We start from the raw sequence: 15,085 nt of genomic DNA, 5'->3' as shown, positions 1-15,085 counted from the left end.
GGGAGCCAGCTTAAGAGCCTCATGCAACTCTTACTATATTTAAAAGGCAGAGGCGCAGGATATTGAGTGTCCCCCCATTGACTAATCAAGACATGGAAATTCCATCGACTATTCGATTAGATGATAAATCAAAATGTAACATCCCTACCCAATACTCCTTTGTACCTATGCCTCAATGCACACAAGAAAGATTTAAAAATAAAAATGAATCTTTTATTTTTAGCTTTTTTCTTCAACAATTTCTCCAAAAAACAACATTTTTACCCTGCCACTACAGAAAAATTTTGTGAAGGTAAAATATAAAATGGTGCGTATACAATTCTTAAATGTTTAACTCCATCACTTATACCCGGGTGGGCAATAATTTTTGATGGGGGCCACTCCAAAATTTGGAAAGTAGTCAAGGGCTGAATTCTTCCATGATATTAATGGAGGAGATGCAGAGTCTGGGACGGTGGTCGGGTGTAGAAGGGAGCTTTGGGTGAGGGATTCGGGTGCAGGAGGAGGGCCTGTGAGGTCTGGGAGGGAGTTTGGGTGAAGGAGGCAGGTGTGAGCTGGGGCACATGCTTGGCGTGCAGAGGTTTGAGCTGTGACCTAGGGCAGGGAATTGGGGTGCAGGAATTTGGGTTGTAACCTAGGGCAGGGGATTACAGTGCAGGGGCTTGAGCTGTGACCTAGTGCAGAGGAGACTGTAATCAGGGGCATGGATTGGGGTGCAGGGCCTGGGAGGGTGTACAGGCTCAGGAGGGGGGCAGAGTTATGTGAGGAAGTGGGGCAGAGGGCTGTGAGGGAGGAAAGGGCTGGTGTGCTGGAGACAGGTTCTGGCCAGGAGACTTACCTGTGAGACTCCCAGCCAGCAGTTTCTCAGGCAGGAGTCTGCCCCACCCCCGCACAGGCTGCAGGGCCATGTGCTCTGTGAATAAGCACCTGGGGAGAGGAGGGGATTAGTGCTTCTTGAAACAGGCAATTCCCATTGGCCAGAAACCAGCCAATGGGATTGTACTGGAGGTGGGAACAGTCATGAAGCACCACTGCCCCCTCTCCCCTGCTCATAGTCTGTGGAACACAAACAGCCCAGCAGCTGCCTTTCTGATGGGCGTGCGGGGATGGGGCAAGCATTGGAGCCTGCCTGAGGCTCCCTGCTGTGTCCATGCGCCAGATCCAGTGACTTGGTGGAGTGAATCCGGCCTGTGGCAGGTGTTTTGCCCAGGCCTGACTTATACCATGTATATTTAAGACAGTGGCTTGGGAAAAAGTCCTTGGTGGACTCCAGACACCCATTAATTATGAGTGTCTCACAGGCCAAGAACTTTTTAAACACACAGTTTTACAAGCACACTGTGTCATGTCTATAAATGGCTTATTTGACAAATGCAGTTTTAATGGGGGGACACAGCATATTTCATGGCTTTGCAGACTGCATTTCCTAGTTATTGGCAGCCAGTATTTCATTCTCACCTTTTCATTGACCAGCAGGCTCTAAGGTGTCCTAGAACATGTGTCCAACTAGTTACACTGGTCTAAAGAACAGTTCAAGATAAAACTTTTCTTTCTTCCCCTTCTAGCACTAATGCACCACACTCAAAAGGGGGAGGGGACGTCACACGATTGCATTAAGGAGCTTTCAAAACATGTTGATGTAAGAGACTGCTCTGCAATATAAGGGATGATTGCCATAGCGGATTGCTAATAGAGAACGATGAAAGATGCCACCTGAACACGACATGGGAGTTTTCAGATTATTCAAGCCGCCCCACAGCAAATCATTGTGGCTTACAAGTGAACCCCATCTGCACTCTCAGCAGGCCCTTGAGCTACCTATATCATTTACCAGTGCTACCCAAAGGACCCTGGCAATGAACCCTAACTTTTCCCAGGAAGATGAATACTCTTATGATAGAGCAACTGTTAGTTTACTACGGAGGGCAAGTTCCATAAATACTATTTGGCTAAAATGGAAAAAGGAGAGTTAGTTTACTGCAAACCTTTACAGAACAAGGAGTTATTTTCCAGTCTGGAAAAGAAACTCAATCCATTATAAAGAAAACAATAGCACATACAACATTTTAAAAGCACCAGTGTCTGCCTGCGTAGGCAACTCAGACTGAAAGACCAGCAATAGGAAGCTTCTACAGATGGTATGGGGAAATGATATAATGGTTGGGGACTGAAAGTCAAGATTCTAGCTCAGGGGTGGGCAATAATTTTTGGTTGGGGGCAACTCCAAGATTTTGGAAAGTGATCAAGGGATGCACTTTTCTGTGGGGGTGGTACGGGGTCCAGGACAGAGGTTGGGTACAGAAGGGTGCACAGGATAAAGGACTAGGGCACAGGAGAGTGTGTGAGGTCTGAGAGGGCATTTGGGTGAAGGAGAGGGTTGTGACCTGGGCACGGTTTTGGGGCATAGGTCAGGGAGGAACTATGGGTGCAGGAGAGGATTCTATAGAACTATGGGTGCGAGAGTTGTAGGCGAGGGTATAGGGTCTGGGAGGGAGCTGTGACCTGGGGGAAGGGAGTGCAGAGGGTCTGAATGGTGACCTGGGGAAGGGAGTTGGGGTGCAGGAGGGGCAGGGGTGCCAGTGGCAGGCTTTGGCTGGGAGGTGCTTACCTAAGCATCTCCAGGCCAGCAGCCCTGCAGCACCCACAAGGCCACATTGAAAACTGGTAGTAAACTAGGAATACATCCTAGAAAAGGTGTGGGCAAGATGCCTCTCGAGGCCGGATGTGGCCCGCGGACACCCTGCCAGAACCCTCACACACGCAGAAGCCACTGTTTCAGGCTCCTGTGCCTCTCTGCTCTGGAGGAAGGGGAAGGCTTCATGAGATTTCCCCACCCCCAGCCCAATCCTCAGTTCCTAGTGGACCTAGGGGAACAGGCTTCAAAAATCCAGAGGCAGAGTGGACAGGGGAGCAAAGGTGACAGGGGGGTGCAGACCAGGGAGTTCAGCAGAGGGAGCTAGAGGGAGTGCCAACATGGTCAGGAAGACCTGCAATATCTGGGCCAGCGCTGTTCGTTGCCTCGCCTGTGCCTGTAGCCAGACAGACCAACTGACCATGGATGCCTCTACCCAGATCCTGGGGAGGTTTTGCAGGGACTGTGGCTTGCAATTCTCACTTACTGACAACCAGGCTGGGGAGACCATCCAATGCGAAAGGTGCCTGCTGGTGGAATCTCTCAGGCAGCAGGTGGGAGAGCTACAGGAAGAGGTAGCTAGGCTGAGGAGCATCCAAGGCCATGAGGAATTCCTTGAGAGTATTCACGAGGAGACAGCTGAGGCTGAGGAAGCTACCCAGCTACACAAGACTGCTGACACACCACGCATGGAGGAGGAGATGGCTCGGGGGGGACACTGGCAGCCGGTCACTCAGTCAGCAGGCAGCCCCTGCTCCCAACCCTCCCACCATGGTACTGGAGAACCGTTATGCTGTTCTGGATACGGGAGACAAGGAATCACCATCTACAGCAGAAGAGGAGAAGCTTGTACTAGTGAATAACTGAACCTCTGGACACAGCTGTAACCAATATAAAATTAAAAGAAAAAATGTCAACAATTTTTTTTTTAAACACATTTTATTCTGGGTCCCTCCTACTCAAAATAATAAAACCTATTAATTTAATCTTATTTAACTGCTTTATCTCGTTACAAGTATTGAACGAGCTTTAGAAACTCAGCAAAAAGATATAATCAAATCAGGTTTGCTTAGTTATCTCTTGAGTAATCATGACATAATATGCATGGTATCAGAAAACTCAAGTCTGTACATTTCCTCTAGCTGATTAAAAGATTTGGCCACTTAAATTTTTCTATTAGACAATTAAGCAGAAGAGACATGACAAATACAGTGAGACCAAGAGCAATAATGGAGAGTGACAGGCTATTTTTTTTGTAAAGTACATTATTAGTTTGGGATATTTATTTATTATAATAATGAATAGTCTATTCCTGCTCTCATTGCCAACTCCTACTCACTTCTCTGAGGCCACGTCTCTACTTATCGAAGGATTGACACTCTGGTGATGGATCTTTTGGGGTTCGATTTACTGGGTCTAGTAAAGACCCACTAAGTTGAACATTGAGGGCAGTCCAGGGACCCTGTGAGTAGCAGGTACCTGCTCAGAGTCTCTAGTCCCTGGGCCACTTCCACAAGATGCTGCTCCATCCCGCTCACACTCTATCAGAGCTTTGAGACCCAGTTTCTCAACACCCCGTCATGGGTTATGCAGAGTTTTGTAGCCACTTGGGACTAGTCTTCAGTTCCTGGACCTGGGTCTTAACCAGATCTAATGTTCAGCTCACATTCAGAGCTCACCAAGGTGCTGCTATCCTCCCAGTCAGAGCCTAGATCTGGCTGGGTCAAGCTCCAGGTGAGGAACTGGCAGGCCCTGGCCCAGCAGCTTCTTTTATATTGGCCTGCTGGGCCCTGATCGATTGTCTCTGCTGTGGCCACTCTATCCTGTTTGGAGGATCTCTCTTCTGCTCTTTTCCCTAAGGTGAAGTGCAGCAAGGCCTCCAGCAGAGGGCGTCAGGGCCTCATCCACCCCATCACACTGCCCCACAAGTGTCCAAGTGCACACATGGTAACTGCTGGTTATAAAGAGGTAACACTGTAATACCTCTTTGCCAGTAAGGTCTCTTAATGAGCTTGCCACGGTTTGTGAATTGCACTGGCTTGCAAGCAGGTATATGGAGAAGGTATTCTGCAAGTTTCCCTTTGCATAGCTGTGCAATCCAAACCGACTTCACGCTCATTGCAAAGGCTTTCCAGCTGCAAGATTCAATTGAGATTTCAGATAAAGGTTCAGAAAGTGGAAGGAGCACTATGCTAACTCCTTGGCTGTGTCTACACTGGCCGCCTATTACGAAATAGGCATGCTAATGTAGAACTTTGGAAGAGGCAAATGCGCGGGGGATTTAAATATCCCCCGCGGCATTTGCATTTTCATGGCCGCCGCTTTTTTCCGGCTTGGAGATAAGCCGGAGAAAAGAGTCCAGACTGGCGCGATCCTCCGGAATAAAGCCCTATTTCGGAGGATCTCTTATTCCTACTTTCAAGAGGGAATAAGAGATCCTCCGGAAAAGAGCTTCTTTTCCGGAGGATTGCGTCCAGACTGGCGCTTTTCTCCGGCTTATCTACAAGCCGGAAAAAAGCGGCAGCCATGAAAATGCAAATCCCGTGGGGGATATTTAAATCCCCCGCGCATTTGCCTATTCCCAAGTGCTACATTAGCATCCCTATTACGGAATAGGGGCCAATGTAGACGTAGCCCCTGTGATACTTCCATGGCCCTATTGCCAAAGAATCCGAGTGCCTCACAACAACCTTGAATGTATCTATCCCATAACAGCCCTTTGAGGCAGGGCAATGTCCTTATCCCCATTTTACAGATGAGGAAGTGACACACAGAGACTAAGTGACTTGCTGCCCCAGAAAGTCCCTGGATGACCTTGGGCAATACATTGAACTCGTCTTTGTCTTCCAAGTCTTTGTCTAGCTCTTAAACACTGGGCTACCGAGACTGTGCCTAGCTCCCCCAAAAAAACTGCTCAGAAAGAGGTAGAGAAGACCACAGATCACTGAAATTTGCTAAATATTTGGTTTTTGCACCAGAATCCATGTTTTTAACTGCACCTGACAAGTGAAAAACATTCCTCCTTTTCACACCAAAGAGCTCACTAATTAGACCATGTCACCCAAAGCAAATAAACGAGAATGTTTTTCCAGCATAGTCCTCTAGAAAATGATTTGCTTGCACTCTGTCACCATTAACTAAATCTGTTTTCCAGCATAACTGTTCATTAGTGCTACTCCATTTCCAGCATTATTTTAAAAGTGACAAACGGCCTCCACAGAGCTACAAGTTAGTCCTATGGCGGGTGTCGCACATGGCAATTTGTCCCAATTATTGTACTTTCAAATTGCCTGTCCCTTGGCATCTCTGATTTCATTCCATATTTCAAGACACAAAATCCTGCTGATAGAAAATACTGTAGTTGGGTTGTTTTGGAGGGGAATGCTATTACATTTTCGGTAGTTGAACACAAGGTACCAAAAAGCTCCGTTTTGCTGGTTTTATTGCTTTCTATTTTACATTTATGATACACCCCATCTGTGTTGGGATTGGATACACAATTACACACGTCAAAAATCGCTCCTAATGGCACAGCTACCATTGCAGAACTACTTGCACCATTACAAACTAAAGTCTTGAAAAGAAAAAAGGCAAAACAAAACAAAAAAAGCCACAACACACATTTGCTTCCTAGCTACAGAATGGTTCTGACACACTGTAGAACACAGTGGAAAAATAACACCCATTAAATACGCCATATGAAGTTCACAATGTCCTTTCAAATCATGAGGTGAGGAGAGCCTATTTAGGATTACAGTACCAATTATGGCTCAAGTGTGGATTTAAATAGGATGGCCAGGACATAACGCTCGTATTTAGCATTTACATAATAGTTATCTTCAAAGTCCTTTTTTAAAAATGACATCAAATAGGCCTGAATAGGCCTGCTATTAAAAATACTTCTATTATTAACTTGTCAGATTATCAAAATAGGGGGAGCAACTGACATTCTGGGATGCAGCTGTTTTCACAGGATAATCTTGAGCGAGGCAGAATACGAAAATGAATACTCTGTGGGCTCGAGAGATACAATACTCACACTAAGTATCGTTTGCACAGTACTGAATTAGTTAATGGAGTAGATGTTAAAAAGTTGAACTGATTTTCAATTAATTTGCACTTTAGTGTTTTTATTTATACTGAGGCCTGGTCTACACTAGGAGTTTAGGTTGAATTTAGAAAATCAACCTTATGTGGCTAAACAATGAGTCCATGCTACCAAGCCCATTCCTCCCACTTTAAGGGCCGCTGAAGTCTCAGTACTCCTGCTTTACACAAGGAGTAACGCAATTCGAGCTTGCATTTACAGTACTGTAGGCCCAGCGCTGTGAAGGTCAACGGGAGGCATCTCACACTGCCCCACTGTGACTGCTCTGGCCAGAATTTGCGACTCTACTGCTCTCCAGGTGAACAGGAAGAGCCCTGGGAAAGTCTGAATTTCATTTCCTGTGTGGCCAGCGTTGCGAGCACACCTCAGAGCAAGCAGCCCACCTGAGCAGCACGTGTGGCTACAACTTCCGTGAGTTCAAGTTCCATGCACTCCAGTTCCCAGAGTGTAGACATGCAAAAGAGATGTAGTGATCACCACAAACATGCCACTTCTGTGAGCAACTGCATGTGATTCTAAGAGGGGACCCAACAAGCTTCCCACGCCGTGGAATCCTCCCAAGACACTCACGTGAGCAGTGCGGAGAACAACGCAGAGGTGGAGGCGACGATGAGGAGAATGGCCAAGCGGCAAGAGCCAAGAACTTTTTATAACCTAGGAGACAATCCCCTCCTGCCAGGGCCTCTCTCAGGCAGGCACTCATCCCAGGGAGGGCACTTCTGAGGAGTTCACATTTGTTTCCTTGCTATAAGTGGGTTACGGCAATGGGGTGTGGTGTGTGGTGCACTCTGTGCCTACAAAGTGCAGAGAAGGGAGGGCCCAGAACAGCTGAAAATGGAGCTGGATATCTCCATGCATATCTCCATGAAGCTCTCATATGAGAGCTCTTTGATCCTTCTCACAAGGTTTCTGGGGAGGCTGCCTTGTTCTGTCCTCCACGGTAGGACACCTTCCCACACCAAACCAGCCGTGAGTGGTCTGGTGTCATTGTAGTACAAAGCACCACAGCACAAGGCCCAGGTTTGTGGCTACATTCAGTCAGCATCAGCTCCCTAGCGATTTGGCAAAGACTGATATCCCGCAGGGCCACCTGAATGAAGATGGGGAAGCTCGTAGCTGCTGCCAGCATGGCCCCCCTCCCCTCATTCCTGCCCTCCCGCCCACAGCGCTCTCCCAGGAAGTGGGGGATGGTGGACACAGATGAGGGAACCCCTGTGAGCCACCACTCTGCCCACTGGCATGACCGGACCCGGTTCCCCCTCCCACCAGGCTCCCCTGGAATAGGAAAGTAGCACTCTCCCAGGAAGTGGGGGATGGCGGACACAGATGAGAGAAGCCATTTGTGCTGCTGCCCTGCCTCCACTGACACGATCGGACCCTGCTGCTCTTCCCGCCCACAAGATTGTGCCATGGCAAGCCCCTTACCCAAGCCTGCCTCCAAACCATGTAAGTCCAGATGTTTCCTTGAGAACTCTGTTGTGTACCTGCTGTACAGTGGCCTCTTTAAAAGCATAACATTGGCCTTGCACAGAACACATCTCCATTGTCTCTAGACAGCCCTTCACTGTACGTTAACAGATTAGATTTTGGGCTCCACAACGTATCTCCTGTAATGTGTGCCCTTGTAACTTTTTGTTACAGCGGGAACAGCAGGGAGCTTGCTGGTACTCCCCTGGCTCTACCAGCTGTCCCGTACGCACAAATCCATGGGCAAAAACAAACAAGGGAGGACAAGTTTAGGGAGCAAATAGAGTGGAGGAATACACTGCTGGAGGAGATGCGAGCAGTGAAGCAGGATGAGGAGGAAAGGAGAGCGTGCAAGGAACTGCAAATGAAGCACCAGGAGAATGCCTTCCCCCCCCAATGGCTATGATAGAGCACATGAAGGCATGCCTGGAGAGGATCCCCCCCAACCAATCCCTTGCAAAACAACCTTCCCTTCTCACCCTAGTTCCTAGTTCCCTGGTAGGCGCTACCTCAGCACCCCACCGACAGATCACTTTTCCCCTTGCTCTCACAAAGAGGATGAAGCATACAGCAGGCTGGCTCCACAAAGGGATATTGCGTTCACGGAGGTCCAACCTAGTCAGTAAACTCCTAAACCTTCTTTTGTGCATTTCAATCACCTTCATTTGCTTAGCCTGTAGCTCCTCACTGCGGTCCAGGCTGCCAGCGCACAGCATTATGAGCAACAGGAGCAAGGGGTAAGCTGAGTCACCAAGGATCACTACTGGCATTACCATCTCTCCAATTTTAATTTTCCAGACTGGGAAAAAAGCTCTAGGGTGCATCTTTCTGAAGAGCCACGAGTGCCAACAGACTCACGTCTTGCACCTTTCCCGACCATCCCACATTGATGCTGGTGAAACAACTCCTGTGATCCACCAGCACCATCGAGAAGCCCCGCAGCCTGAATGAGAGCCCAGAAGCAGGGCCTGCAGCCAGCAGGGGAGCATCAGCCTCCTTTGGCGTGGCAAACTCCCTGGTTCGGGGCTGCTCAGGTCCTGAGGCTGGCAGACCAGGGAGGTCCAATCTGTATTAACGAGGCCATTCATCTTGGGACTGGTACTTTGGTGTGCACACATAAAAGAGAGACCCTATAAAATATATGAACCTATTCAACATTTGTGACCCTGCATCATGTGGAAGCTGACACTTTTTTCAGCTACATGAGGTCCCAAGATGGCAAATTAGTGGTTGGTATTTTTTACAATAAACTTAATATTGTAAGAAAAAAAAAAATCTAGCTGCAAAGGAAAGCACAGTGTGTTCAGTCTCTTGGCTGGCTTCTTCATAGCCTCAATGTCATCTTTCCAGATGAAAAATGCTTTGGAAGCTCAAGGATGCTTTTGAAATTGTTTCCATTCTCACTACTGAAAACAGCAAGAGCGTACACTGAATTAATCCTTCCACCAAATTTTCAAGCACTACAAAGGATTTTTCAAATGTATTTTTTTTTAAATCATACAAATGAGTTAAAAATTAAAGAGAATTATTAAATCATATTAATATTTTACTGTGGAGGCAAAATTTAGTATCCTTTGGCAATGACACATCTTCAACCTTCCATTTGCAATTGTATTAAGAAGGGCATTGAGGTACCGACCCTGCAGCTGGGTCTCCATGCGAGAGCACATGTCCCGTTGCAAGATCAAGGCTGTGTGTTACTAAGAGTCCATCTACACAGCGGTGCTATTTCGAGATAACGTCTGTTATTCCAAAATAGCGTTCTGCACGTCTTAACAGCATGCCCATTATTTCAAAATACATTCAAAATAACAAGCTTCTTATTCCAGCTTCTTGCAAACCTCACTGCACAAGGATTAAGGAAGACATCGAAATAGCAATTTATATCAAAATTAGCACTGTGTAGACAGTGTCAAATTTCAAAATAAGCTACTTTGAAATAAGCTATGCAATTTGCGTTGCTCAAATGGCGTACTTTATTTCAAAGTATATGCTACTGTGTGGACGTACCCTAAGTGTGTGTACACAGCACTCAGAAGTTTGCCAGTACATGGCAAATCAGATTTAATTATTTGAATTATTGCTTTCTTTAAAAAGCCAGGTCTGCTGAGTTCACAGAATTGCAAGCAGGGCTCTCTCTCATGAGAAGAATACAAGAGTTTATAAACACACCAATTAATGCACCAAATGACAGGATGACACTTCCCAAAGTAAATTATCATCATCATCAGTTCTGTACCTCCAGCAAAACACGCATTTGTTTGCACAAGCCAGGCTCGGTGTGGTCTCCATGCAGCGGTGACTTTCAATGCCATAAAAGGTGTGTTTGTAGCAGCCTCCTCTCCCGCGCAGCATTGACTAGAAACGGGGGAAAGGAACATAAAAGTTTAACAGTTTGCAACCAAATGATGCAAAAAGCAAAATAATCTAGAAAAAACAAGATGATTTGACAAATCCAGCCACATTTCAGCTTCTTTCATACAAAAGATATAAGAAAATCAATTCAACATAATTCTTACTCACATTATACAGAAAATTGAACTAGATTATCACAATGGTTCCTGATGGCTTTTCAACCTATGAACATGACAACTCCAATGTAACGGACTCCTGTAGAGTCTTATACCTGAAATTAATTAGCCCAATAACATGAATATCAATAAGGCTGCTTAAGTTAATCTTCCTTTTGCCAAAGTACTCACAACGGACTCAAGACACTGGAATGGAGATTAAGTCCCTGATGCTGTATTAACAGCAATATAGCAACGTCCAAACATCCTTACAGGCTTTTCTTCACACTGTGGGTCATTTTTGTTTTTAAATATTACCATATAAAATGCGATATGGTTATTTGTTCCCCTAACAGAGCTGTAATTTCTATCATCAATTACTTTAATTTTCAAATCCATACATGGCCACATTTCACAAGCCAGGTTAACTGTATGCAGCAGGTCACAATGACGAGGGGTATCATCTATTTGAGAACATTCATGACAGCCAGATCAGTGTACACTACAGTGATTTATATTCGAACCTATATAAAAAGTTTTTGTCAGTGCTAGAAAATATCTGACTCTCCTTTATGGGAGGAAGCAAACCAAGCTTTTTTTAAATTGTATCCTTTGGTATATATGGTTGTGACTACTTTCTTCCACTATTTGATCTGAGGAAGTGGGTCTGGCCCACGAAAGCTCATCATCTAATAAACCATCTTGTTAGTCTTTAAAGTGCTACATTGTCCTGCATTTTGCTTCAAGCTATAGCTTAAACATCACTTTTTCTTACATAATATATACCACCACATTATTAAAACTTTTTGCCTTACAAAAATACTCACTATTAATAACAGATTAAGTCATTTAGCTGTAAATACCACAAATAGTAACAAAAATAAATTTACAAGCTGCCTTATTAAATATCCACTTAATTCTCCTAAAAACCTGCTCTTTTCTCAATACTAATTTATATAATACAAACTCTTTTACACCATAAGTCTGTTCCAGGAGAACTGCATTCTGTCCTTAATCCTGCGCATATAGCATCTATTGATCCCTGAGGAATTTGCAGTCTATTGAGAGTGTCTATTGCTTGGGACGGAGACTGTGTATTGTTTGCCTGGTTTTTTATCCAACACAGATCAGAACGCCACCACAAATGGAAAAGGATCACTATCATTATCAAGAGGAGGAAAGGAATAGAATGGATTAACTTTTCAACTAAACCCTTTTACTATAAAAGCTCCAAAGATCCAAATTAAAGTGTTGCCCTTTCAGAGAAAAAGAAAATACAGTTCACATTTAATCATTACAATGTAATTATGCACCAAGTGATTTCTAAAAAGGGTTAAAAGGAGGATTGTGTCTCAGGCCTTCAAACAAGTGTTCAATTGCTATTTCTATTACCATAAGACCTAAGAGTCCTTGGAATCCTTACTTGGTTCTGTACAGAATAGCACTGAACAAAAAACACAGTCCCTGCCCAGTGCCACATGTATGGACTTTAGAAGACACATATCTTCTAAGAGCCAGATAGTGCAGATGGATATTATGAGATACCCAGAACTACAATTTTTTGTACCCACCAATTCCTTTTTGTAATACGGCAGAGCATAAATACATTGAATTAATTGAAAAGGCACTGTACCACTTGTTTTGAGCCTCCTTCTGCTTTCCACTGGTGTAAATTAGACCTACTAAAATCAACTAAACTACCACTGTGGAACTGGTAACTTCGGCCAGATCTACACCACACACTTGAGGATAACTACATACTGCTCCTACCTATTCCCAAACTGTATTTCCATACGTTACATGGGTTTAAGGTAGTGCTGCCTTGAAGTGACAGCACTTGAAAACAAATCAGTTCTCTATGCTTCTCTCTCATTTGCAGCACTGTCTAAGTCTGATAACTTTTTCTTGAAGTATATCACTGCCTGCTATTAGGTTAAAACACAGAAGGAACACCTTAAAAGCAAGTTTTGCACTCGATGGAGTGGTCACCAAAAGCACTAGCAGGATCGGTATGCCTTACAGAATATTGGTGACAGCAACGCAGGGTGATCTCTAAACCACTCACAGGGGCAGATATTGGGGTGTGACACTTTTCCATCAGGCATTTTAGTAAAAACTAGACTCAGCCACTCATACGGCAGTCCCGGTTTGCACCAGTCCCAGGAGCTAACCCCGCTTCAGCTCTGCCATTTAAATGTACAGGCAGTCCCCGAGTTACGCGAATCCGCACTTACGTCGGATCCGCACTTACGAATGGGGCTTTTCTCACCCCGGAACTCCCCCCCGAGCTGGCGCCAACCAGGACTGCCCAGCTCTTCCTACATTGAAAAGGCAGCGCCCACAGCAGTCAGGACCCGCCGCGAGCGGGGAATACGTCAGTCCCCACTTACACCGAGTCCCACACTGAGCCTCTGCCTCCCTTGCCCCCCTCCACTCCACCATGGACACAGTGCTGGGGGGGAAACAGCTTTTAAGCCAGCTCCCCCCAGCACTGGCTCCTGCTTACCCCCACTTGCTGCCTCTGATATAGGGATAGGCTTATCAGGTAGTCAGTTATTTGACTACTCTTTTACATGCCTAACTATAACTACAACAGGAATAAGCTGCAGAAAATGGTACTAGAGAGTGGCTCCAACTTCTTGGCCTAAATCATCTTTGCACTCTTTGCAGCAGGGATGTAGTCAAAATGCAAAATGACAATATTGTAGTTTTGTAACATTACAGTCCACAGTAGACAGCTTATATTTTCTTACAGGTAATATATTTTAAAACTGTAATTTTGGACAGAGAAGGTAAGCATCTAGAGACCTAAATCAGAGGTGAGGTTCTGTTAATTTTGGAAAACCTTTAAAAAATAAAAAGGTACCTTTGTCCACCGACACAGCTTCACACCAGAATGGCTTCCAATCAGTTTGTAACCTGAACAGAAAAAAGGGAAGGATTAGTTCAATTGATGTTAAGCTGTATTAATTGGCACACAAGATTCATCTAGTCTCTGAGCATTAACACTGCCTCTCCCCAGTAGCCACCCCTAACAATTAAAGGTATTAAGACGGTGGAGGTGACATGACACAAGCAGTAATTCTTCCATTCTACACTGCGCTGATTAGGCCTCAACTCGAGTATTGTGTCCAGGTCTGGGCACCACATTTCAGGAAAGATGTGGACAAATTGCAGGTCCAAAGAAGAGCAACAAAATGATTAAATATTTAGAAAACATGAGCTATGAGGGAAAGAACTGGGTTTGTTTAGTTTGGAAAAGAGAAGACTGAGAAGGGACATTAGAACAGCTTTCAGGTACGCCTCCACTGACAGTTTCAGGAGAGATTTGTTTATTTTCAGACTATAGCAATGGATGCACTTTTTAAAAAAATACTAAAATATTAAAGTTTTACTGAAAACAAAAACCACACCTGCCCAAATCCTCAATTTACCAGTTCAGTAATGGAAAAATGAGATTGAGCTGAAGAGATGTTGAGACCTTGGGTTCCTGAACCTACAATGCTTAATTCCCTTGAGTAAAGGCCACTTCTGCCAATTTCACTAAGCTGCATATCTGCAAACCTCCAACAAAGGTCATGAGAACTGCATATGCTCAGCACCTCCTAAGGTTTGCTCCACATATATGAGGAGTTGAAGCTCTCAGCCAACTTTAGTGATAAAAACTCTCTGACATCTAGTTGGTCTGTGCCAGGAATTATACTATTGGAAGACACAGCACTGAGATCTGCTGAAGTGTTTAAAAGCAATTCACTTGGCTGGCAAGCCAAGCTCTTCATCTGTTGTGTTCTTTGGAAAGTTTGGTGACAATTACCCACCTTGCCATTACTTAATAGCCCTTGAATCCCCTACAATGGCTACGTCATAAGACAAATGAAGCACACGCCCCTGCAGGTTAAGGGCTAAAGTTTAAAAGCTCAATATGGCCATATAAATTAGTAAAACCATTCCTCCGATTTCTCTAAGGCCCATTTATCTACTTCCCATTCGGTCTTCTAATCCTGGCAGCAAGCCACCTAAGTATCACTGAAGAAGGGAGCACAAAGGATGGTGCATACTCATGATTAAACAATCCAGGATACAGTAGCATTTTCTGTGTGTGCAAAGGATTAGACTCAAAATCAGGCTCTTCTTTCGCATTATGTTGTGTGTCTGCTGTCTGAACCATACATAAAGCTAGGGGGAGAGGTAGATATGCTGGAGGGCAGGGACAGGGTCCAGAGTGACCTAGACAGATTAGAGGATTGAGCCAAAAGAAATCTGATTAAGTTCAACAAGGACAAGTGTAGAGTCCTGCACCTGGGACAGAAGAAGAATCCCAAGCATTATTACAGGCTGAGGACTGACTAGCTAAGTAGCAGTTCTACA

The 15,085-nt window shown here is 45.0% G+C and overlaps 1 protein-coding gene across 1 annotated transcript in view; it reads right to left on the bottom strand.

The window, feature by feature from the left end:
• Positions 1 to 15,085, bottom strand: part of LOC102458161 (S-adenosyl-L-methionine-dependent tRNA 4-demethylwyosine synthase TYW1) — a 187,789-nt gene that overhangs the window by 117,250 nt on the left and 55,454 nt on the right. Inside the window, exons 10-11 of the mRNA XM_075905103.1 lie at positions 13,584 to 13,636; positions 10,447 to 10,565 (exon numbers count right to left, since the gene is read on the bottom strand). Of these exons, the coding sequence (XP_075761218.1) occupies positions 10,447 to 10,565; positions 13,584 to 13,636 (172 nt within the window). The remainder of the gene's footprint in view (positions 1 to 10,446; positions 10,566 to 13,583; positions 13,637 to 15,085) is intronic.

The sequence above is a fragment of the Pelodiscus sinensis genome, chromosome 21 (genome assembly GCF_049634645.1).
Source record: "Pelodiscus sinensis isolate JC-2024 chromosome 21, ASM4963464v1, whole genome shotgun sequence".
Taxonomy (NCBI): Eukaryota; Metazoa; Chordata; order Testudines; family Trionychidae; genus Pelodiscus; species Pelodiscus sinensis.
The sequence above is the reverse complement of the archived record's forward strand: the minus strand, read 5'-3'. Positions and strand labels throughout refer to the sequence as shown.